Source organism: Podarcis pityusensis (assembly GCF_964106645.2).
Source record: "Podarcis pityusensis genome assembly, chromosome: 12".
In the NCBI taxonomy this organism is placed as follows: Eukaryota; Metazoa; Chordata; class Lepidosauria; order Squamata; family Lacertidae; genus Podarcis; species Podarcis pityusensis.
In genome coordinates this window covers 24,505,665-24,531,687 of record NC_138037.1, presented here as the reverse complement: position 1 = coordinate 24,531,687, position 26,023 = coordinate 24,505,665, and the positions used below count along the sequence as shown (strand labels likewise).

The following is a 26,023-nucleotide window of genomic DNA, read 5'->3' as shown; positions in this document are numbered from 1 at the left end:
GTTAAAATATTTCTCATCATCCGAGGCTCTTCTTCATGCGCCTCCTCCATGAGAGGTTTGGAGGGTGGCAACATGACAAAGGGCCTTTTCTGCAGCGGCACCCTGCTTGTGGAATGCTCTCCCCAGGGAGGTTTGTTTGGCACCTTCATTACATATCTTGAGGTGCCAGGCAAAAATATATCTCTTCTCCCATGCCTTTGGCTAATTAAACAATCTATGGCTTTTAAAACTGGTTATGAATTTTGTTTGTTACTATGTTGTGTATTTTTGTGTTTTTATATTGTAAACCACCCTGTGATCCTCGGATGAAGGGCCATACAAAAATGTAATAAATTTTACTATTATAATATTTATACCCTGCCCATCTGGCTGGGTTGCCCCAGCCACTCTTGACAGCTTACAACACACGCACAAATAATAATAAAACATCAAACATTAATAGTAACAATCAGATTCTGTATAAAAATTCACAATAACTTTAAAATAAACAATGTATATCAAATAAAGCAATATGCAATAATCCATTAGAATCCAATAGCAAGCACTAAAATTGGACTCCAGCTGCTCTCCTTCGTGTTGAAGTGGACACAATAACAATACAGGCAAGAATTGACTATCTGTGTCTAAACTATGTAAAAAGACTTCAATCCCTCCCGGAGAAGAGATTCCCCCGCTATGTCTCTCACAGAATGGGAGCAGACCAAATGCTGGAAGGCTGGCATCCAACACCTCTTGTCCCAATATCAACTACAAGATCTTCAGGCGGTCATGAAGTTGGACAAGAGGCACTTAAGAGATCGCCTCTATAGGTCCGATGCAGAAAGGGATTTAACCTCTACCCAAAGTTCACCATGGTTCCCACTTATCAAAATGGAGCACACTCAAGCTAGTTACCTGACAAAGCTCCCACTTGCCATATTAAGAATCGCTTTTACAGAATTATGATTTCAATCAATGCCCTTGGCGGTGTTGGATGGACGGTACGGAAAAAGTACAGTGCAACAAGAGACTTTATCTGTGTGGGCAACCTTATGTACAGGACCTGTACCATTATTTACTCCAATGCCCGCTATATACAGACCCAAGAGACCAATTTATAAAACCCCTGCTTACGAATGGAACACACTCGAACAGGGTGGAAAGGGTGAAATGGCTGCTGAGTGATACGGATGATTTTGTAACTTATAAACTATACACACTGGCAGCTAAGAAGATTAGGAGGAAAGAACTAGACAAAATTGCAGTCAACTGCAAAGGTGATTTGGACATTTAAGTTGGCACATTCTACCTGAGAATCCCCAGCTAGTCTATTACATGCAGCAAACAATTTTTAGGAGACGTGATTGCGATTTATCATATTTGTTATGCCTGATGTTTTATGGTTATTGTTGATTTTTTTATGTTCTTCTTGTGAATGATGCCATGGCCTTTGGCTAGTGCAATAAAGTCTATGAATGAATGAAACACTAAAATTTAACATCGGCAAGTAATATTTAAACAGTTTACACTTATCAATTACAATAAAGAATTACTCATCCATAATCGATAAAAACAGCAGCAAATCACAATACATAAAAAACCACAATGCGTGTTCCCATTAAAAGAGAGCACGTGTTGCGGTGGGGGCCAGTCAAGACACCCCACTGTTGCTAGTCATGTTTGGGATGCTTGGCCCTAGCAGGGATTGGTAGCCTGAGTTGCTGGGGTAATTTTGATGTTGCCAATTTGGGGGTGGGAACAGAGGTTTTTTAAGCAGTGCACACAGCAATCTGCTTTCTCTTTTGCTGTGTGCACCGGATCACCCGCCCGCCCTCCCTTGATTTGGGTCTTATGCGTTGACCTTGCTATGCCTGTCATGGGGTTGCCTGCTGTTGGGGCAGGGGCCTGGTAGAAATTTTGTCCATTTGGCTGATTGGCTGGTGCCATTTGGTTTTTGCCTACTGCGTAGCAAATCGCAGTTGAGGTTGCGGTTAGGCATTGGTTAAAATTGGTTGGAGGAGGGGTAAGGATTGGCTGGGCCTGCCCCTCCAATGCTGCTGCTGCAAGGGAATTCCGTTAAAGGAATTCAGGGGCTTGCCATCCTTTTGTCCAAACCCCTGGAATTGGGTTTGGGCCACGTAAGCCCCTGGGAGCATGCGGGGAGAAGCTGAGGGCCTGTGTCACAGCTCCAGTGACTTTTGCTGGAATCCGGAAGTCAGTTCTGTCCCCAAGGCGGGGGGACAGATAGTCCTATCCTAACCAATGCCTAAGCAACCACTCACATCCATGTATGTTAATAAAGTTGTGGCCAAAATTATGCCAAAAACCTTAAACAAAAATTCTGTGTGATATGTGAGTTATTGGGGTAGGGGTGTCTTGGGGACCTCAACACGCAAAACATACAAAACAATGTAAAATAATTAAATTAAATTAATGAATGAATGACGGTTTCAGTATGACACTGTGGGCGAATCAGCTGATATGTCTGCCCTGCTCTGGCCCACAGTGGGAGTGTGGTGAATTGGTAGGTGGAGGTAAAACATGTTCAGTCGTTGGGAAAACTTGCAATGACAGGAACTGTTTCTTCATAATAGCCTTTCGCACCCATATTGTATTAACAGGGAAATGACAGCTCATCTTTCTCTCTATACATACATACATACATACATACATACATGTGCACAGGTGTATAAAGAATGCTACTGTAAGTCTGTATCCTTTTCTGTAGATTTCTGAAGATTTTTATAAAGAAAAAGAGTAATGAATATTTATTCCTACTGCAGGTAGACTATGAACCATATATGTATTCTTCACATCATGTCAGAGACGAAGGATGTGTAGCAGCGTATACAAGTTTTATGGGGGTGGCATTTTCCTCGTGTGAGAATATGTTGTGTTGTATTTGCCAAATAAAGAGAGGTAAGATTACTTTTGATTTACAAGTAGTTCATTAAGGAAAGTGAAAGGGCCTTTTTATTATGGTACACACTGAGGTATAGTATGTTCCATTTCAATGAGAAGCAGGAATCTAGTGCATGGAGGCCATTGTGAATTCAGAAGTGTTAGGATATTTCCGTTCCACCTTAAAAGGGAGCAGGCTTTGTGAGTCAGAGTCTGCGTATTTCCTGTTTCACAGGATGTTTCTGTTGTGTCTTTTGTTTTCGCTCTCTCTGTGTCTGGAGACACTGAAGCAGGCAGTCATGTTTTTTTGTTCTGATCAATGCTGAATAAAACTTGTAAATAATGCTCTCCTGAGTGCGACTTTTGCTGTGCATTATCTGCTGATAGAGTGTGCATGAGCTCTGGAATGTGGCAAGCTATTTCTGGAAGCTTGTGTCGCTAATTGCTGATACTGTATCTACGGGAGATCAATGGATCGTCCGGCAGCCGGCTTGGGGGCCATGATGGACTTTGTCTCCCTGGCAGTATCCCAACAAGAAGTACTTATTGACACAATGCATAGTTAAACCATGGAACTTGTCCCACAAGAGGTAGTGATGGCAGCAATATTTCTGAATACCAATTGCTACAGAGGGAGGGAGCATTCTTGTGCTCCGATTCAGCTTGCTAATTTCCTACAAGCGTCTAGGTGGCCACTGTGAGAACAGGAAGCTGTACTAGATGGGCCATTGGACTTAATACAGGAAGCCACTGAAGGCTGCTTCACATTATATTATTATTTGTGCTTCAGAAATGTAAAAATATTGGGGTGTGGCCAATGTAAATGTAAAAATATTGGGGTGAGGAAATGGCCAACTAAAGAGAGAGTTCTGTAAAGGCACCTGAATCTCCTCCTACTTTTGAGGTTCTGCAACACTAATCCTGCTTCCATGAGCTAGGAAAGGGAGAATTCATATACAGGTGAAAATGAGAGATCTGACCGCCCTTTTTTCAGCCCAAAGACCATGTTTCCCCTTCAAGCTGTCAAGAAAATCAGGCTGCATCTAACATAGCACCTTCAACACAAGGTGTCCCAAACACTCCTAGGAAAGGAGAAAGCAACATCTGAGATACATTTGTAGTACAGCAACTAAAACTACAAATAAGAATGGTGGAAAGATCTAATAGTTCCTATGGAGACTCAAGCTTAAAGAAGGTAACATTAGACTGGGCACTCTCACAGATACAAGAACTTCAGCAGCAACAGCAGGCACTGCTCATGAAAGGAAGATACAGTGGTACCTCTAGTTGTGGACTTAATCTGTTTCGTGGTGCAGTTTGCACCCCAAAAAGTCCACAAATAGAGAACCTCTTCTGCACATGAGCGTGGCGTGAGCGAGCACTTCTGTGCATGCGCAGGTGGCAAACCCGGAAGTAAACACTTCCGGGTTTGCCACGTTCGTAAGCTGAAAGTCCGTAACAAGAGCGGAATGCAACACAAGGTATGACTGTAAAAGTTTTAGCAGAATGAGAAAGCTGAAATACTTGATAAACTTAAAGGGGCAGGAAATGAGGGACTTCCTGTGTGCCTTTTTCATGAGGGATTGCTGGAGGATGATCTGATTGAATTCGTTGTTCCATGGTTTAAGTCTGTTCACCCTGGTTTTATCTTAACCACAGATGATTTCGCTTGCCATTGTAGCATCTGGGGGGTTGACCTTATTTGCGCCTCTAGGGGGGAAAGGCAGAAGTAGCTTCTATGGGAAATAGGTTTTTTTGCGCCTGCCTCGATGAAGCAGTCATATTCTCTTTTGAATCCTCTTATGCCTTCATCTTGACTTAGCAGTCTTCTTCTGTGATTTCACTCTTTCTACTGTTCAGCTGCTTTTTCTACGAATGCATCCTTGTTAGAAATACGCAGAGCAGCAACCTGGACATCCCCAAGCACATTCCCCAGGCACTATAAGATGGAGCCTTTGCATCCTCTGGAGCAGCATTCCGCCCGAAGGTCTTACAGCAGGCTGTCCTACATGAATCACTTGTTGCCCTAGTTCACAGAATTATAGAATAGTAGGCCCAACCCAGCGATGCTACACCAGCAAGCAAAATAACAGCATTGTACCTACCTGAAAGGTAGATTTACTTGTCCATTGTAAAGGATCACTGGGGCCACACCCTTGCATGACCTACAACACCTTTTCCCACCTCTGTTTGCACCTCTGTTGGCTTTCAGTTAATGGTTTCTCATAGGAAATAGGTTAATACTATTATAGCCTCCAGTTCTGGACTGTTCATGCTTGGTGAATACGTAAAACTGAAGAGCCAGGAGCAAACTAAATGAAGAGGGGACAGCCTATTTCCTGTAAAAGGCTACTCCTGCCTTTGTCCCAGTGATGCTATATTGGACAAGCAAATCTACTTTCCAGGTAGGTACATGCAGGCAGGGGCGTAGGAAGGGGGTATGGGGGTGCGTGTCGCCCTGGGTGTCATCCTGAGGGGGGTGACATTTGGTGCCCCTCTGCCCTGACTCCCAAGCCTACAGTGAGCGGCAAAGCAGCAGCAAAGCAGGCGAAAGCAGCAGCAAAGCGTTGGCAAAGCGTCGCAGCTCCCCCCTTCCCCTGGCTCACTGTAGGCTTGGGAGTCACAGGGGGGTTTCACCATTGCCCTGCCGCCCACACTCCCGGCTGGAGGAGGCAGGCAGGCAGGGGAGAGGACAGCTGTCATCCTTGAAGGGGGGTGACATCCAGGGCGCGCCCCCATCCGTGACTCCCAAGCCTACAGCGAGTGACGGCCCTGGCGGCTCGTCAGGGCCGTCGGCAAAGCAGCGCAGCTCCCGCCTTCCCTTGACTCGTCTCCCAACTTGGGGAGGGGGTGACAAAAAAATAAATTCCACACCGGGTACCACCTGACCTTGCTACGCCTCTGCATGCAGGGCTTTTTTTCAGCTGGGACTCACTAGAACTCAGTTCCAGCACCTCTCAGGTAGGTGCCATTGTCATTATATAAGAGAAGAAGGGAGGTTTTCATGGTGAGTTCCAGCACCTCCGTATTGGGTTCATGATATCATATGTACAGTCATATATACACATTATCACTTTTGAGAAATATTTAGAAAGTGCTTATTTATTTTCTGTACTGCCCTTCGATCTGGTATGCAATGTAATGTAACAGTGATTAATTTTATTTTGATATGACCTTGAATAGCTTTAACCTCATACACTTACCAGCTTTGGTCTGGTTTTTGTAAACACTTTTATTTTTATGTACTCCTGTTTGTAATATGAAACAATGCAATACCATATAAATCACACTATTATAAGCAATATGTGTTTGGTTTTCAGGTGCACAGTTAAAACCGGAACCACGCAGTGATTTTGGTATGTTGAGTGATTCCACCTTTGCTTAGGTCATGTGTGTCTCTCTTAAGCAGCACTATAAAAGTGGAGGTGGAGCTGCCTTAACAGCTCTTTCAGGCTACTGATGGTTCTGTCATGAGCCAAAGATGTGTGTGCTTCCTGGCTTGGGCATCCCAGTTTCTGCCTTCCCTCAGAACAAACAGGTCTTAAGTAAAAAAATGGGGAAGGGGCTTCCCCAGAGGTTCTCTTCGGCCACTGAGGGTCTTACTATTGGGATTTCAGCTCCGGTCGTCCGAGCTGATACGGCTCATCTTCTTTTGAGCCCACCCATCAGAGCATTAAAACAACGCCACAGCGGAAGGATGAGATAATATGGGCTACATTGCTATGCTTTATTACTAAGCTATGCAGAGAGCAAAGAAATATACATGTTCTCTCTATGAGAAGCAGAGAGCAACTGAACAAAGGAAACAACAGAACAAAGGAAACAGGAAACCAGTAACGTGACATCCCGTCTCCCTTTCCCGTGAGAATCCAACAGTATCTGGACTCTGTGGAATGTAAACAGTCCTGTGACTGCAAGCAGCTGCTCAGTGAGGAAACAGAAACTAACACCTACCAGGATCCAATGGTAGCTGCTTTCTGGCCTGGGCTTGCTCATTCCTCCAAAATGGATTACATACAACTGGGGAAGCTCAGTGGTACAACTGCTTTATATGCAAGAGGTCCCAGGTCCTGCTAGAAAATGTGAAGTCATAAGATAGTACCTTTAAAAACATATGCAGTGTCTTTTCTTCAGTTTTGCATACTTGCCTTTCAGCAAATAATTCCATGGTTGTCATTACTGAACCGACCAGTTTTTTTTTCATGGGAGATATATTTCCACAGTCCTAGGTGCTCGTTTTATAATTTAATTTGAAAATAAATTATCAGGGTAATCAAACTGTAATAGTTTTAAAGGTACCATGGTGTGACAGGGGAATGGAGAGGGAGAAGTTGTTCATTGTGTGCTTCAAAATTGAAATCATATATCTGACAGTCTAAAGTGGGCGAGATCATTGAATTTGCTTAGCTGCACCGCTGGTTGTGTGAATTAACGTTATTCACACTCTTGTATACCATAAAGGATGGCTAAGAAATATTTTGATATTTAATATTAAATTTAATATTCATTATTAAAATAATAAAATTGCTTCTTTTTGTAGAATATTTGTTCAGAAGAATTGAAGATGGCTGGATTGAGTACAAGGGCAATGAGTACTATTTCAGTAATGAACAGACATCTCTCGAAAGAGCACGGGAATTCTGCAAGAAACATGGAGGAGATCTTACTGTCATTGAAAGTCGCAGTGAATGGCAATTTGTGTGGAGATATGTAAGAAAAATATGGAGCATATGCTTTCCAATCAAGTATAGCTTGGTTTTTTAAAAAAGGGCACATAAATTATTTGATCAAGGCCATTTTTATGTCTGCTAATCATTTTCCTCTGGATGGTGGCACCAAAAGCTTGCAGAGATTAGCAGTGCAATTCCATGCATGTCTACTGAAAAGTAAGTCTCATTGTCTTTAATGGGTCTCATTTCCAAGTAAGTGTGTAAAATATTGCAACCTTTGTGGTCATATACTACTATCATAGCATAAGCCAAGGAAATGAGGCTTGCAAATATATAGTGTGTGTGTGTGTGTGTGTGTGTGTGTGTGTGTTTCACTCACCCCCAATAATCATCACATATCCAAAACACTGTGCTGAAAACAGTTTCCACGTAATCAGGGTTCTACGCAGGCATGGATATATGAATGTGATTCCTGAATGGACTGGTGAGATTCTGTGGTGTAACACATGGAGTTCCTACTTACTGAACGCAATGTGTTCTGTGGAAATCCTTTGGTAGGCGAGAGTTTGCACAATGAGTCCATGAATTCCATCCATTCCTATGGGAACATTGCAAATGTAGGATTTGTTTGATCACTTCCCCCACCCCCCTCTCCAATCACCAAAAGAGAGACAAAGTAAAAAAACTTATTTGTCCAACCTCTCCTGCTGTCTGAATTGTATGATCTCGCTTCCCCCCACCCCTCTCTGATTTCTGCCCCAGAGTATAGCAAGGTCTGGGCATAATTATTTAAGTGCAGATAAGTGAATTTTCGGATAGCAAGCATGCAAATAGCCAGACCTGCGAGTATTAGACTCTCAAGGCATTGCTGGTGCTGACACTTATTGCTATCTGTTAATAAGGAAGTTAAGATGCGGTGAGGTACAGTTTGTGATTATCATCCTCTTGTTGGATCTCAGCAGAATTTCTATTGCCCATTCCTGTTGGAACGGGCATATTCTGTGGCTATATTGTACTACTTTCCAGCACATTTGTATTCTTTTAAAATCTAGGGATATTTGCTTTGATGTGAAATTTTTTTGGCGAAGCATGTAATTTTAATGGCACCTGTCAGGGAACTGCCATCAGTGCCGGAGGGAGAGAGCAAAAGCCAGATGGATTATAGAGAGCCTCCAGGGATCGGGAGAAGTAGCTCCTCTTCCGGGTAAGAGGATAAACGCAGGTCCAGTGGAGAGGAGGCGCAGACGTCAGAAATGGCGAGGCGGTCCCAGGACTCCTTGCCTGGGAGAAGCGAGGAGGGAAGGGGTCCTCCGCTGCCCACGCCCTCTCTGTGCAGAAGGCATTCGTGCAGAGAGGGACGGCGCAGACTGGGCGTAAAGGAGCTTCTTTGTTGGAGGAAGTTCAAGAAACGCCCACTCACGGATTCTGCCAGTGATTGAGTCAGCCATGGGTGAGTGGTGCTCCAGACAGATAAAGTTTACGTTGGCAGCCAAGCGAGGTATTGGCAGCCAGCCAGGGAGATATTTGCCTGCTTGCTCACGAGCAACCCCTTGGAACCGTAACAGCACCAAAGTTAAACATCCCACCCAGAAATAATTTTCTAAGGAACTTGATGGTGCTGGTAATAGATAAAATAATGTTTCAGAGAACAGAATGCTCTTCTAAGTGGACAACTGGCCTGGGAAACAATGGACATGAAAGATTATTAGTGGGATACACTGTAACTGATTTTATACAGTATAGAAATAAAAACATTCAGAAAACCAGCTAATTACATCAGTTAAAGTATAACATAATAAAAAACTTTCTTTCATGTTTACCCTCATTTTAATTGACATGTTTTAATTTGTTTTAATTGTAAAGCTTTAATTGTGTTTTTAAACAAACACATTATGTTCATCATTACAAACTTCCTATGGAATAATTGAATTATATTGCTCTGGAGAATACCTGATTATTTTATTGTTGAATTTACGTTGCATTTACTCCCATTTTTCCTTTGTATGTTTTAGAGCAAGTATTATGGTGTTTATTATGTAACTGCTTATTATATTGGTTTAATTCTGGGACTCGATAGAAAGTTCAGGTAAGTGAACAAAAGAAGTGGAAATCAGATTTTTAACAATTGTAAATACTAACTTTATTTTAGATCATAACTAGGTTAGCATTAAAATTTAAGTCTTCTGTATGTAAGGATGTGACACCTGCCCACCATTCATCAGTTACTCTTCTGGTTGACTCTGAAATCCTGTGGTTCTTTTTTAAAATATATATATAATTTTTATTAACAGGCCAATCAAATCACATTAATTCCAAATCACATTAGTTCCAAATTATACAGCCAAATTTTTAAAATTTTGTTGGGGGTACCCATACTTCAAGCTCCGAAAGGGATCCAAACATCACTCTTGCTGCTGCTTTAATTAAACAGTTCTATCCAGTTCTGTCCAGATAGTCTCTTTGTTATTTTCCTCATCTTCTTGTTGTTATCATATATTCCTTTCTTTATGATCTCTGATAATCTTCACAAGCAGGTTGAAAACAAACATATCCTGTGTGGGTTTTACACTCTCCAAGAGTCATATCACATAAAGGACAGGCGCCATTTCCACACCTCCGTAAAGAACATTCCCACAGTCTGTCCGTTGATTTCCACAGGCTTGCCAATCTATATCTCAGGGGGCTCTGCCAGGTCAAGAACACATTCCGATCACCATACATTCACATTCCGATGACCCTGGTCCTCCTCCCCCTCGTCCTCCTATGAGCAAGCCTGTCTTAACGAAACTCCATTTGTAACTGCGTCATAAAACTTTCTTTCCATTCCCCGATGTTTCCACCAGTCCTCTCTTTGATCAGTAATTCATTTCCACACAGTTCTTAATCTCCTGCTTGTGATTAGTAATTTGCAACGATTCTTCTCTCTGGAGGGGAGGGTTATTGAATACTCACATAAGACAAAAAAAGAAAAGTCCCCCCCCCTTTCCGGTTCAGTCCAACATACCGATCTTTTAATGATGATTCTTCACTTTATTTATTGTCCAGCCCGTCGCTCCGCTCACAGAGATTCTATTATTCAGCAGTCTTTACTCCCGATCTTCACTTGATGTATATGCATTAGCTTCTTTCCAATTATATATTTCCAATTATATAACTCCAGCTAATGCAAACCAGTGCGCGATTAGAGACAGCGTCAGGGAGAGCCGACCTCACCCGAGGGCTTCGTGCCAAGTGCCCTCACCCCCTTCTTTCAAATCCGGGGGTGAATTATGGACACAGCTGGCAAGGCAGTCCCCCCCATTCCCTTGGGGGGGCAAGTGAGGCTGCATATTCCCATATCAGCCTCTTAATTACCTCGTGTGGGTCGGAGAGATGTTATTGTCAGCCATCTTCCAATGCGTCCCCTGGTGGCCCCCCAATCCTGTGGTTCTTTTGATGGTTTCCTATGAGAACATCAGATTTCCTTTCCTGAGAGTGGAGAGGGAGGTCTGAGCTTGGCGGAGACAGCTGGATGTCAGTTACATTCTCCATGCTGCCTAAGGAACTTCCATGGCCATTGCCTTGCTGAAATCAATCTCCAATGACTGGAAAGTGAGCATGGCAGTGGCTGACCAGGAGAAGTCTTGGATCCAAAAGATCCAAAATCATCTTAGTCCCCAACCATGCCCCTGAACTACGGAGAAGCTTGCGCTTGTCAGCATGTGGAAATAATTTAATGGCAAGGGGGATAGAAAATGATGGGGGAGTGCACAAATCCTGCCCCACCTTTAATTCTGCTCTGCCACCACTGGCGCCAACTATAAGGGGCCTTTGGTACCTAAGGAACCAGAAAAAATGGTTGTGGGTGCTTGGCACCCACACCGCTGGGCCGCTGACGTGACTTCTTGTCACCAGAAATCATGGCTGATGCCTTGTATAGCCTTGGGGGTGGCATCCAAGGCCTTCTTGGGCCACGGACACAACTTCTGGAGTCCCTAGGAGCCGTTGCGGCACACACAATGTGACTTCATGATGTCACAGCACAACATGATGTCACAATACGTTGCACGCCGCTTGGCACCCATAATTTGGGGCCCAAATCAGCGCCCCTGTCTGCTACAGTGAGCCCAGCAATGCTTGGGATACTGCAGTTCAGCCATTTTCCTCATTTTAGTTCAGTTAAAGTACAGTTGCAGTGTGTCCGTTGAGCCCCAGGCTACCTCTTGCTTTAGAGTTTACCTGGTGGATGGGGCCTTTTCTCAAAGAGCTCAGTAGCACTTTTCATCACTGCTCTGACTTGCCAATTAACAACAACAACAACAACAAATATACTTTTCTTACCTGCCTTTCACCAGAAGGTCTCAGGGCAACTTGCAATGTACAAATGCAGTCTTAAGATTTACTAGGCTGCCACAACTGCCTTGTCTCTCACAGCTATATTAGATCTGAGGGTGCTGCTTCCCTCTTTACAAACTTACTGTGCTCTGTTTGCTCCAAGGTTTGGGGGGGCACAGCCCTCCTTTTTCCCTGTGGCCAGTGTGGTCTAATGGCTAGACTGTTGAACTATGAGTTTGAGGCTAGAGCTTGAATTCTCACTCAACCATGAAACTCAGAATGTGACCTTGGACCACCAATGTTTTTCACCGCATGGTGATTAAAATATAATATTATACAAAATAACTGGCAATCTGCTCCCCTATAATAGCAACTCAATCTTTAAAGATTAGGCGTTTTTTGTTAACAGTATTTTGGATGCTGCCAATAAAAAAATTCTGGCAATGCTGCCAGATACAAAATTCAATTCAACATCTAAATCTTTTCTTAAGCTGGTGTTCCACTGGCTAAAACAAACACCCACAAAAACTGAAAACCATTGTAAAAGTATGCAGTGTAAATGAAAGAGAAATTATGCTGTTCTGTTCAATGATTTCATATTGTTTTCTCTAGTTGGTTGGATGGAACTCCAGTGACCTTTGCAATGTGGGCACCCAATGAACCCAGCTTTTCAAATGATGAAGAAACCTGTGTCTACATGCATCGTGAATCAGGCAAGTAGAATAAAAGATTACAATTTTTAAAAGGGGGTGCATATACAATCAATAGCGGGGCAACTGATTAATTAAAATAAACTACCACAAACGGAACCCATGTCACATCACAATAACTATTCTGGCCCACTGAAGATGTGGGTGGATGGAATAATATTACTGGTATTTTGCATTTCTAATTGTCTTCCTTTGAATATCTCAGAATATTAAAATGTTTTAGAGGACATTTTGGGTGTGTCCACACTAGGGCACTAATACATATGTGGGTCACTACTTTCATTAATGCATTTGCTCACCTTGGTTCACACAGAGAAGAACATAACACTTGCCAGCGTGGTGTGGTGGTTAAGAGCAATGGACTTGTAATCTGGGGAACTGGGTTTGCTTCCCTGCACCTCCACATGCAGCTGCTGGGTGACCTTGGGCCAGTCACACTTCTTTGAAGTCTCTCAGCCCCACTCACCTCACAGTGTTTGTTGTGGGGGAGGAAGGGAAAGGAGATTGTTGGCCGCTTTGAGACTCCTTAAGGGGAGTGAAAGGCGGACTATCAAGTCCAAACTCTCCTCCTCCTCCTCCTCCTCCTCCTCCTCCTCCTCCTCCTCTTCTTCTTCTTCTTCTTCTTGCCTGCTGCATTAGACCAGTGACCCATCTAGTCTAGCATCCTGTTAGTGCTGTGGCCAACCAGATGCCCATAGGAAGCCTGTAGGCAGGACCTGAGCACAATAGCAGGCTCCCTTCCTGCAGTATCCAGAAACTGGTATTCAGAAGCATATTGCCTCTGACTGTGGATGTAGAACAAGGTCACTGGGGGTTAAGTAGGCAGTGACAGCCTTGTCCTCCATTCATTTGTTGAATTTGTAGTCATCACTGCCTCATACTGGAGCAAATTCCATGCACTGTGTGAAGAAGTACAATGTTTTGTCTCTCCTGATTATTCCAGCTTTTGGTTTCATTGCGTGTGTATGAGCTCTAGTACTATGGGAGGGACAGGACTTTTCACTGTCCACTTTCTTCCTGCCATGCATAATTAAACGCACTTGTATTGTGTCACCTCTTACTTGCTTTTTCTCTGAATACCTCCCACCAAATATTGTAATCTTTCCTCTCAGGGAAGTTGCTTCATCCCCTTTATTATTTTGGTTGCCCTTTTCTGAACCTTTTCCAACTCTACAATATCCTTTTTGAAGTAAAGTGATGACAGCAATACACAGTATTCTAAATGCAGTTGCTCCACAAAGTTGTACGTAGAATGGCGTCACAATCGCAGTGTTATTTTCAATTCCTTTCCTAATGATCCCTAGTAGTGAGTTTGCCTTCCGCCCAGCTGCTGAACACTTGGCTGACATCTTCTTCAAGCAGTCCATTAGGACCCATGGTCTCGTTCCTCATCAGTCACCACCAGTTCAGATCCCATGTGAAATTAAGATTTTTGGCAATGAAACAAGAGCAACTTGTCAAACTGGGACTGGCTCATCAGCAGTTGAGATTATGTTTGCTTCTAGGTTACCTTCTACAACCAAAATATTCTGAGGACATGGAAAGTCTTTTCTGACTGGGGTTGGAAATACCACATTGTCCCTTAAAAGGCTGGTATTTCATCCCTGCTGCCCTACTTGCAAGAAGGTCTTATTTTGAGGCTGCGGCCTAACATGCCTAACCACCAGGCATCTATGCTGCCATTGTTTCTAAGGATCTGAACAAGCCAGTGGGATCTCATCCTTTCCTCAGACAGTTTCATAGTGGGGCCATCCTGAAGTCACCTCCACACAGCATAGATTTCCCTCATGGAAGTCTGCTTCTTTTCATCTACTCTCAAGAGTGCTCTTCCTAGTGGCATTCACCTTTGCTCAATGGATCTCAGAGCTCAAAAACCTTCATGTGTTCCACAAGGACAGTGTAACAGTCTGAATTATTTCTTCCTTTCTCCCTAAGGTTTGCCACCTTTACACTGCCAGCAGGAACTCAGTTCTTACCTCCTTCTCTCCTCCTGTTTATCTTTCTGAAAGAGACTAGCATTCCCTTGATATCAGTGTTTGTGGACCTTGCAGCTTGGGTAAATTAGATTGGAACAATCACTTACAGCATAGTGCTGAGGCCATCTCTACATGCATAGCGGGGGCAGAGAATGATTTCTTACCTGTATAGGGGATTTCTGTGCATGTAATAAGATGAACTCAGGTCCCACACTGTAGGTCTTGGGCTGCCTCAGCTTGTGGAGGATTTTTTTCTAGTATGCCTGACCTCTTTTCTAGTTTTTACTTGTTGTTTATTGTTTGACAGAGTGTTTGTTGTTCTGGTTGTGCTATCTTTGTGCCTTTTTCAGTCTCTTAGAGTCTTATATTTTAAAGAGCGAAAAAGAGGACACATTTGCTAACTTCTACTTTTAACTGTGGATCACTATGATGACTCCCATTTTACAAACCCATGAAAAGGAGTACATGTCCTGGAAAAAGAGGACTCTAAGAGGGAGGGTTTTTTGTGCGTGTTTTTAGTTTGCAGCAGGAGTAGCGATTTTGCCAGCAACCACTAAGTGAAGCTTGACTTCCACTTTCATCTTATTATGTGTACGACAATCCACTGTACAGGTAAAAAATGGTCATTCTTCATTTGGGAGTGATTTCATCTTACTGATGAACACCTAAATTCTTTATTCAGGCTTATGGTACGACATAAACTGTGGTACTAAGAACAGATTCATCTGTGAAAGGCATAACAGTTCTGTCCGTTCAACTCCTGCTCCCACAACGCCTGCACCTGTTGGGGGCTGTGCTGATGGCTGGCTTTTCTTTGATAAAAAGGTAACTAAGAAAGTGATTGCAAATATACTGGTATATTGCCCCTTTTCAGTTATTATAGCACATACAATGTTTTCCCAGAGCTTGTGAATATGAAGAGATTGCTCTCCATGTCCACACTTCTATGCAAGGGCTCTTTATAGAGGTTCAAAATGAATGTGCACCTAGCTCAGGCGTTAAGCCATCATGATACCGCATCTCTCCATGCCACCACCCCATGTATCTTTGTACATACTAGAAAGTCTATTGCGTTGCAAAATAGAAGTGTCAGGAACAATGAAATATTTTTTTAAAAAGTGGTATCTTAAAAGCTTGATTATGGGTCAGCTACCCAAAAGAGCAGTGAATTTGTCTTCAGACTAAATTTTCAGCATTTGGTTATGTTATTGTTTATTAAATGACAATCTCCTGGGGGGGGGGGCGGAGCTATTTTCTGCCTGAAGAGGAGCCAGTGAGCAGTGACTGGGTTGGAGAAGGAAGGTAAAGTAGTGTATGATCTACCATTTAAAAACCTTTGCAGGCTTGTGGAGGGTCAGAGCAGGAACTGGGTAAATTTCCCCCACCTCTATTTTCCACTGTGTTGGTTAACTTTTTATTAGTTCCTGGCTTCTATATGAAGAAATTAACTACACCACATACTCCACACAATCTGAATCTCTGTCAAGTCCGTGAATCTGAGGGTTGGGATTTCTCTCTAAAGCCAAGTTAAAATATCCATGTCTGCAACCCAGTACCATCTCATGATGGTTGAGTTCACTAACCATTTCATAACTGATGGAATTTTGGAGTTTTCCTCCCCCTGCAGTGCTTCCAGTTTTTTGGCTTGAATGAAGAAGAAAGGAAAAACTGGTCCGATGCACGAACTGCTTGCAGAAATCTAGGAGGAAATCTGGCAACTATACCGAACAAAGCTACACAAGGTACAGTCGGTTCTTTTAGAACATGTTGCTCACATAGACTTAATGTTGACTCAATAATAATAATTTGTTGTTTCTACCCCGCCCATCTGGCTGGGTTTCCCGAGCCCAGGGGTCTGAACACTCATCCTCCACCACCACTTTCTGAACAAGGCCCAGGAGAAAGGAGCCCTTCCTAAGCGGAGTGAAAACAAGGGATGTTTATTGTAATCATGGCCTGTTTGTGTTTTTTCCAGGCAAAAATGTAATGAGCTGGATTATGTGGTCCTTTTTAAAGCAGGGATAGCCAATGTTGCATCTGCAATATTTTGTTGCATTAAGAGAATGTTCAGGAATGATGGGAGATATAGTTTTTCTCTGTAAGAAAAACAAGTTTAAAATGTTTTTGTTATTTAAAAAGATGCAGTATAGAAAATCTGAAGTGGACCATAGTGGCAACTTCTGCATGACACAATTTTAAAAAACAAAACAAAACAACGAACATAAAATATAACTAGATCAGTTCATGGTATCCTATATTGATTACTTATAAGTGAGGGAGAGTATTTACCAAATTCTTTATGATGAAATATGTCCTTGTTTTTATTCAGCATTTTTCATGGTGCACTTAGAAAGTGCCTCAATTGATCCATGGATTGGACTGAACGATATTATTAATGAAGAGATTTTTCTATGGACAGATGGAAGTGAGGTCTACTATACAAACTGGGCCAGTGGTTTTCCAAATTATGAAAGTCCTGCCTGCAAAGGCTTTCATCTTTATTTTTTTCAGATACAAGAAATGTTCCCTATTTTCCATTCCTGCAGTAAAATTATATATGTTCAGAGTGCCTTCTCAGCATTATCACTCCATTAATGTACCAGTCTTCCCATGCCAATCTTGCAAGGTTAGCTGGCCATGTTTTGATATTTAATACGTGGATTGGTATTATGATTGTTAATCCTCATTTTACTCTTTATTGTTCAGTTTACTGTAGTTTAAATTGTTGTGAGCCACTCCGAAAATACTCCAGAAGAAGTGTGGAATAGAAATTTTACAAATAGATACATTACCTAATTGATAAAATATATAGGAAGCATCCAAGGTCGGCAGCATGTTCTGAGGAGCCTCTGACAATTTTGACTTAAAGCCAGTTATATTCTTCAGATTTTCTCTCAACTCTGCTGCTTTTATTCTGTCTGAATTTTGCCAACGAGTTAAGGACTTAAGTATAATCTGCCAATGCTCCATTTCCTAGTTAGACTGAATTATTCCCTTCCCACAGCAGCAGTGCCATTCACTTCAATTGTACATCCCCTTGTGTGCTTGGGAATTAAGAAAATTCCGAAAGGCATCTCACCCATTATGTTACACATCTTCCTTGATCCACTGGCCAGTAAATCAGGCACTGCCTCTGTCCAGCAATGACTTTTTCTATCTCGGCTTACTAGGACTTAGTTGCATGCAAAGACCAATCTCTCCCACCCCATCTCCTCACCTTCTGCACCCTCTAAATACCGTATATTCTAGGGGTTCCCCCAACCCTCTGAAGCAGATTTGGGTAGGGCATGAGGTGTATCCAAGGGAAGGGGGAAATCCCATTGTGCAAGCAGAAATCCTTGTACTGATAGGATGAGTTATTAGGAGAGCACCCACTGTTATTACTCCAGTTTGATGCTCACACCTTTCTTTAGAACAGCTGTGGGGAAGGTCTTTCTGCAAGCCTAAGTAGGCCTGCCAAGCCCTCTTATCTGGCTGGACTTTTGAAGTGCTGTCAATCAGCAGATTGTCAAGTGACCTTTGTTGGGATACTGCCTGGGAGATAAAGTCCATCATGGCCCCCAAGCCGTCTGCCGGACGATCCATTGACCTCCCGTAGGCACGCAGCGACATGAGTTTCTAGAAAATATCTTGTACACATTCCAGAGCTCATGCACACTTTATCAGCAATTAGCACAGCCAAAAGTTGCACTCAGGAGAGCATTATTTACAAGTTTATTCAGCGTTGATCAGAACACAGAAAAACATGACTGCCTGCTTTTAGTGTCTGCGACACACAGAGAAAACGAAAGCAACAGAAAACATAAACATCCTGTGAACAGGAAATACGCAGACTCTGTGACTCACAGCCTGCTCCCTTTTAAGGTGGAACGGAAATATCCTAACATCCTCCCCCTTTCCGTGTAACCTGTAGTACCTGTGGTTCAACCCAATTGCAACCTTTGTACGTAAACCTTAAGTTGTTCTCTGTTAACAACCTTAGACAACAGATCAGCAGGAATTTCATTTCCTGGCATATAGGACACCTGAATGAGTCCTTTCTGAATACACTCTCTTGCACGATGTAGCTTAATCTGCAAGTACTTGGTCCTTTGCTTGCAACTCTCTGAGTTCAGCAAAGCCAAACACGATCTATTGTCTTGATACACTTCTACAGGACATTTCACAGAAACTCTGATGTCCTTAAACAGTTGCATCAACCATTCACAATCCATGAGTGAAAATGACAGAGCATTGAGTTCTGCTTCACAGGAACTTAGGCTCACTGTCGTCTGCTTTTTGCACAACCAGTCAAACAGGCAGTGGTTGTACATGTAGCATACTCCAGAAGTGCTTGTACCATCCGTGGTGTCACTTCCAAAACTTGCATCTGCAAAGATTTCAAGACCTCCAGTCTTCTGACTGGTGAACCTCAGCCTGTAGTGCATAGTCCCTTTCAAATAGCGGGCTATGCGCTTCAGAGCTTTCCAATCCTGAACAGTAGGATTGTTAGCATGTCTGCTAAGCAGGTTACAGCTTACAGCTATGTCAGGTCTTGAGCATCCAGCAATGAAATTCAACTTGCCTAGAATACATCTGTACAGCGTTGTGTCAGAAAACGCTTCAGCAGTACTATCTACCTGGTAACCTGTCACCATCGGTGTGTCTGCTGGGTTTGCATCAACCAAATTCAACCTGGTTAATACATCAGCAATTTTCTGTGTTTGGTGTACCAGAAAATTACCTGCTTGGTCCCTCTCCACCTGCAGAGAAAGATAGTTGGATACCTCACCAAGATCCTTCATGTCAAAGTGCTCCTTCAGCTGAGCTAGGGTGCTTTGGTACAAAGCCTGATTCTTCCAAAACATCAGAAGATCATCAACAAAACATAAACAATACAGTTTGTTTTGCCCCTCCTCCTTGACAAACACACATGGATCAGCTTTGCCCTGGTGAAAACCTAGAGAAAGCAATGTCTCAGTGAGTTTCGTGTTCCAACACCTGGCACTCTGCTTGAGACCATATAATGATTTCTGCAGTTTACAGACCATTCCCTTCTGTATCTGCATCCCGTCAGGTGGAAGCATAAACAGCTCCTCCCCCAGAATCCCGTACAAAAAAGCTGTATTAATGTCATGATGGGAAACATGCAGTTTCTCCTCTGCAGCTATCTTGAGCATCAGCCGAATGCTCTCATATTTGACTGTGGGTGAATAGGTCTCGTGGTAATCGTGTCCTGGTACCTGTGAAAAACCTCTGGCAACCAATCTGGCTTTGTGTCTGACAACCTTGCCATTCTGGTCTGTCTTGGCCTTGAAGACCCATTTGCTGCCAACCAGTCTCATTCCTGGGACTACCGGTACCAACTCCCAAGTTTGGTTCCTGTTCAAGGAATCAACTTCAGCCTTCATGGCATTAAGCCAAGGCTCAGCATCTTTAGAGGTTAACTCCTGAACCTCTTTGAAGCTTGAAGGTTCCTATACCTTCTCTGAGCTACTAAGAACAGCAGTTGCTGTCTTAGCAAACTCATCAGCAAATCTCTTTGGAGGTCTGCCCTTCGTGGCCCTCTCAGATCTGCGTACTAGACGCAAGTCTTCTGGACTCATCTCCTCTTTCTTAGGAGAAAAGCAACCAATGGTGAACAGTTGTTCTTCCAGTTCATTGTCAGACGCATCAGATGGTCTGACTGAGGCCTTCGCGCTCTTGTAGTCTGCTGTGTCATCACTGTCGCTGACATCAGCAGCAGCGCCGCCCACTGAACTGGAATCCGAACTCTGATCATCATCGTCATCATCATCCTCAGCAGCTTCCTCAGCTTTAGCTGCTTCTTTGACATCACCTTCATCCTCCTCTGGGTAACTCTGGAAAATTCCCACATTTTCCCCCCACTTAGGATTGTACTCAACACTCTTTGTGAACTTAATGGACTTAGAGTTGGTCATCCATACCCTGTATGCACCTTTTTCGTACCCCATGAACAAACCATGTGCCCCACGCTTCCCAAGCTTGTTGCTTTGTGGGGTGTGTACCCACATGTCAGAACCAAAGATTCTCATCTGTTTGATGTTGGGTTTCTTACCAAACATCTTCTCATAGGGAGTACAACCAATAGGTGATGACAATCTGCGATTAAAAGTGTAAACAAAATTTGACAGAGCCTCCCCCCAAAACTTATCAGGGAGATTGGCATCATGCAACAATGTTTTCATTCCTTGCAGCAACGTTTGATTTGCTCGCTCCGCAAGCCCATTCATCCATGGCGATCTAGGCGTTGACAAGTCATGCTGGATTGTGGTTCGAGGACCCGACCCCCGCGAAGTAAAATGAAGACACAGGGACACGTGATATAAGGTTAATGGGCTAGAAAAGGCCACAACTTTATTGATTACAGCAATGAAAAGGTATTGGCTTAGGCATTGGATCGCAAAACAAGTGGGTTTATTCACCCGGGGGTCAACACCTGTTGATGCTAATCCAACTATAGGCTCACCCCTGATGTCACCGAGGGTCGTGCCATGGCCTCCCGCCAAGCAGGCTTCGGACGGAATACACGACCGCCAGATTCCTTTAACGGAATACCCCTATAAATTGAAGGCATAGGCGATGGCCACACCTAGCACTTCGACACACCACAACACATTATTCCAATGCCTAACCTACCCACCAATACCACCAGAAAGTTGTGACGATTGCTATGAGGTAGGCGAAAAAACCAAAAAGCCTAATGCCAAATGGAAAAACTCCTACCAGGCCCCCCGGGCAACCGGGGCGACCAACCTAAGGTCCATAGCAAGGCCAATGACCTAAGCCCTAACTCAAAGGGAGTGGAGGGTGGGTGACTCGCTCAGGACGACAAAGAGAAATGAGGCCGGGGAGAGGCTGGCACTGCAGCATAAAGGCTGCTGGACACGCCCCCCCATGGCACCTGGTTGGGCGGCCACCGGGGGGGGCGTGAGTGCCAGCCAGGTGAGCTGGAGGCAGGGGGCAATGCCCCCTGCTAGGAGCGGTGTTCGGGCTCCCGCCCACAACCACTCCCCTCTCTTTCAGGGAGGAGAGTCTTTGTGGTTCGAGGACCCGACCCCCGCGAAGTAAAATGAAGACACAGGGACACGTGATATAAGGTTAATGGGCTAGAAAAGGCCACAACTTTATTGATTACAGCAATGAAAAGGTATTGGCTTAGGCATTGGATCGCAAAACAAGTGGGTTTATTCACCAGGGGGTCAACACCTGTTGATGCTAATCCAACTATAGGCTCACCCCTGATGTCACCGAGGGTCGTGCCATGGCCTCCCGCCAAGCAGGCTTCGGACGGAATACACGACCGCCAGATTCCTTTAACGGAATACCCCTATAAATTGAAGGCATAGGCGATGGCCACACCTAGCACTTCGACACACCACAACACATTATTCCAATGCCTAACCGCCACCCGAGCTAAAGGCTCGCCGCCAATACCTTCAAAGCTGCAACCAATCCCAGATGCTTTTGCTGACACTAGCTAACCAAATGTCGTTCCCCAGATCCGATAAGTGGACGCCGTCATTCCGGTATAAAGCTTGGTCGCCGATCCGGATACGGTCATGATAAATGACTCGGCCATACATAGAGCGCACCCAACGGGCTACCGCCCGAATTACGAGTTTCCTGGTTCTTTCAATGGCCATACAGCTTTGCGCACCGCGCCAAACAGTTCGTTTCAAGAAGGAGGACCAGAACACTGTTGTTCTGGGACACAAGGCTGCAAATGCATTCAAGTCTCTTTTTATGCTCCACAACAAGTCCACACTCCTTCTGTTAGCGAGGTCATTCTCCCCCAAATGAATTACAAGGATGTCGGGAGGGCCGAACTTGGCTACTTTCTCCCACAGCAATGGCATAAGCTCCTCCCAACGCATGCCTCTTCTCGAAAGCCAGGAAACTCGAACACCATGTGGAAGGCCAAGATTGTATGCAAGGCCGCAGCTCACCGCTCGTACGCGGGCCCAATGAACTATACTGTGGCCGCAAATCCACACGCTTCTCCTGAGCATAGCTGGGGGTAAAAGACAGAAAAGAAAAGGCAGATAAGTAGGGTAAAGCTGCAGGTCACATATTAGACTTATAAGCATTGGAGTTCCACCGGCCCATTTCTTTGATCCTGTCCGCCGGTAGCCCCAGGTGCGCGGCCGTGGTTGCGGCGCCCATCCTAAATGAATGCGTGGCGTACTCCTGGGAGGATAGACCACAAGCCTCAATAGCCTTGCGAAGTACTCTGGTGAATTGGTGCCTCAACAAGGGTGACCCATCTTCATGGACCAGAAACAGACCCGGGCCGGGCGGTCTGAGGTAGAGGTACCGCCTAGTGTCCTCTACCGGGCATGGGCCCTGCTGTGCCGACGCCGTGAGCTTAACTAGGACACCCTTACCAGCCTGATCAGTCTTGGACTGACGTATATCCACTGTCACATTAGAATCGGACAACTGCACGTCCTTGCACAGGAGGCCGCGTGTTGAACCTCGTGCACTAACTTCAAACACCACCTCACCAACTCTAAGCGCGCCAAAAAGGCGATAGCGTATGCTGCGGAAAAGAGACATGTTTCGAACCTGCACCAGCAAATTGACCTGAGTTTTATGCGTATCTGTGATAACCCGTAAGAATTGGCTTATGGCCCTCGGCCCTGTGAGGTTGTAACCTGCCCCAACCCTCAATGGCTCTACGGATCAAGAAGTCGCTACCCGGGTCATGAGCAAATGTAGCTTTTGAAAAGAAGCTGATGGCGGCTACGTGAATCTTTAAGGTTTTAGGAGCACGTCCCAGATCATCGAGATGGGAAAGGTACTGCAAGACATCGTCAGTGGTAGGAGGTACGTCATGTGAGAGCCCAGATAACCCAGACCTGGTCGTAGTGCACACCAGCGCCCCTTGAAGTACAAGCCAAAGCCTAAGGACCCAGCCGCATCCAATTGGACAAGTCGTCCACACCTCCAGATCTGCCTTGACCGACCTGGGGAGGCGGACCCTGTTGTGCGGGTGTCTAAGACCACTGACAGCCTGGCTAGGCGGGCACGCGCATTGGAGTGGACCTGGAAATCAGAGGCCAAATTAAGGATTTCCAGCCATAGGGAGACTCCGTTGTAGTGTTCCAGAAATCTGATCCCCATCTCACAATCCGCCTTGACCGACTTGATAAGTCTTACTCTATGGTGCGGATGCTTGAGGCCCGCTGACAACCTGGCTAAGGGTGAGCGAAATGGGCGGCCTGGTGAAACTACTCTACATGCGAAGTTGAAATGATCTAGCAAGGACTGGACCTGTCTAAGAGCGACTTCATTATTATTATTATTATTATTATTATTATTTCGGGAAGGGTTTGACAAATAGTTTCGTTAAGGGCAACTATTTTCCCCACTGGCAGGCGGGCGGATTGAGCTGCTGTGTCAAGCTCTATACCCAGGCAAGTAAGATGCGTTGAGGGTCCGCCTTATCTGAGGGGAACTCCCAGCTCCTGGGCCAAAGCTGAGAAGGCCTCCAGAAGGGAGGCACATTCGCCAGTATTGGGTTTCCCAATGAGTAGAAAAGTCACCGAGGTAACGTGTCTCCCCAGGTGAGTTGGTTCTGTAGCGCAAGGCCCAGTCCCAACAAGTGCTAAATGTCTCAAAGGCCAAGCCGGCTGCAGAACAACCCATCGGCATAGCCTTGACAATGTAATATTTCCCTTGAAATTTGAATCCCAGCAAATGAGAGTCATTGGGATGAACTGGCAATAGACAGAAGGCTGACTATGTCACATTTTGCTAAGAGTGCCTCGTAACCAAAATTCCGGATAAGTCTTAGTGCCCGATCGAAGAATTCAATTGAAGAATGCGGAGAGGAGGGAGCTGGTGGGAGGTGCACCCGGATATGAACCAGGGACCTCTTGATGTGCAGTCAAATGCTCTACCACTGAGCTATACCCCCTTATTGTTGTTGTTATCATTCTATTATTATTTATCTGTTATTTATCCATTTATTGTTATTATTATTTATTATTGTTGTTATTTATTAAAATCTAATCCAGTATTATTTGTTCAATCAATTACCACTGTAAGTAGAATTAATTACTGATACTATCAATTGTCTACCGTAACTGACGATAATATGAAATAATTATTCATTATAGGGGATTGATCGGGAAAAACGCTGCTCATAATCATCAATGAACGATCTAAATGCATTTAGGCAGTGTGAAATAGTTTTGGGGTTATTATCCCGTCCATGTGGCACCCCCGATGAATTACGGCTATATGCACCCATGCAGCCTGAGGTGTGAGTAGATTCTGTTGCAGAGCGCTTCCTCTTAGGCGCCATGGATAACATGCTAAAGCTACTGCCACAAACACGTGCCACCGCTTACAAGCAGTTGTACAGGGACGTGTTATTGATTCTGAAACAAATATACTAATTAATGATTGCTTTACTTAAAACAATGATTCTCAAGCATTCAGTTAAATGTTTAATTGTTTATCCCATTAGTATGTGCTTCCGTGTGTTATTTATTACTCTCTCTATATATATTAATATTTATTATTATTATTATTTATTCTTTTTTTAATTTTTCTTAAAAATTAAGATGCTTCCTACTTCATATTATAATATCTCATTCAATCCCCTGCAACGCAGAATATACCGGGGTCCCATACGGGGATCAAACCAGCAACCTTAGCATTATCGGCCCCATGCTCTAACCAGTTGAGCTATCCAGGCTCTCTAGAATTGTGTGGGACCCAGAGGGTCATTTAGTCCAACCCCTTGCAAAGCAGGAATATATAATTGTTCCATACAGGGATTAAACCTGCAACCTTGGCGTTATTGTCACCACGCTCTAACCAACTGTGGGTTCCGAAATATATGTAAATTATTTGTTATTAATGATTTTTTTTTTAATGTTATTTGTTTATTTATATATTTACCTATGGATTTGCTTAATTAATTAATCAATTTAATCTTGGTATGTGACATCATTCCACTTATTCTCTTTTATTATTATTAATGTATATTTATCATTATTTATTTATTATAATAATTTTTCAATAAATAAATAAATAAATTACATCCACTTATTTTATTTATTATTAGTAGTATTTTATTCTATTATTTATCTATTCATTTTTATTTATTTGTTGTTATTATTCTATTATTTAATGTTATTGCTATTTATTACAATCTATTCCAGTATTATTTGTTCAAATAATTACCACTGTATGTAGAATTAATTGATGATGCTATTAATTGTCTACCATAACTAATGATGATATGAAATAATTATTCTTCATTTGACTGTTTGGTTTGTATTTGCCTATAAATTTATTTATTTGCCACCAAGCAAAGGGTCAGGCAGATAGACACAGCTAAATAACACACAAGCATATAGGGATGGAACAATGGGCGGCCCCCACACTGCAATCAAATGGAAATATCCCTTTAACTAACAGTTTGAAAAACATAAGGTTATGCTGGAGGCCCCAGCAG

At 43.6% G+C, this 26,023-nt stretch overlaps 2 protein-coding genes across 2 annotated transcripts in view; both read left to right on the top strand.

Annotated features, from left to right (window-relative positions):
• Window positions 1-26,023, top strand: part of LOC308459249 (macrophage mannose receptor 1-like) — a 128,075-nt gene that overhangs the window by 19,478 nt on the left and 82,574 nt on the right. The gene's annotated exons all lie outside the window — the stretch shown is intronic.
• LOC308459277 (macrophage mannose receptor 1-like) overlaps window positions 1-26,023 on the top strand; it is a 44,754-nt gene that overhangs the window by 622 nt on the left and 18,109 nt on the right. The window contains exons 2-9 of the mRNA XM_080974464.1: window positions 2,763-2,898; window positions 6,201-6,236; window positions 7,421-7,590; window positions 9,563-9,636; window positions 12,477-12,577; window positions 15,233-15,375; window positions 16,178-16,292; window positions 16,880-17,023. Of these exons, the coding sequence (XP_080830590.1) occupies window positions 2,781-2,898; window positions 6,201-6,236; window positions 7,421-7,590; window positions 9,563-9,636; window positions 12,477-12,577; window positions 15,233-15,375; window positions 16,178-16,292; window positions 16,880-17,023 (901 nt within the window). The 5' untranslated portion in view covers window positions 2,763-2,780. The remainder of the gene's footprint in view (window positions 1-2,762; window positions 2,899-6,200; window positions 6,237-7,420; window positions 7,591-9,562; window positions 9,637-12,476; window positions 12,578-15,232; window positions 15,376-16,177; window positions 16,293-16,879; window positions 17,024-26,023) is intronic.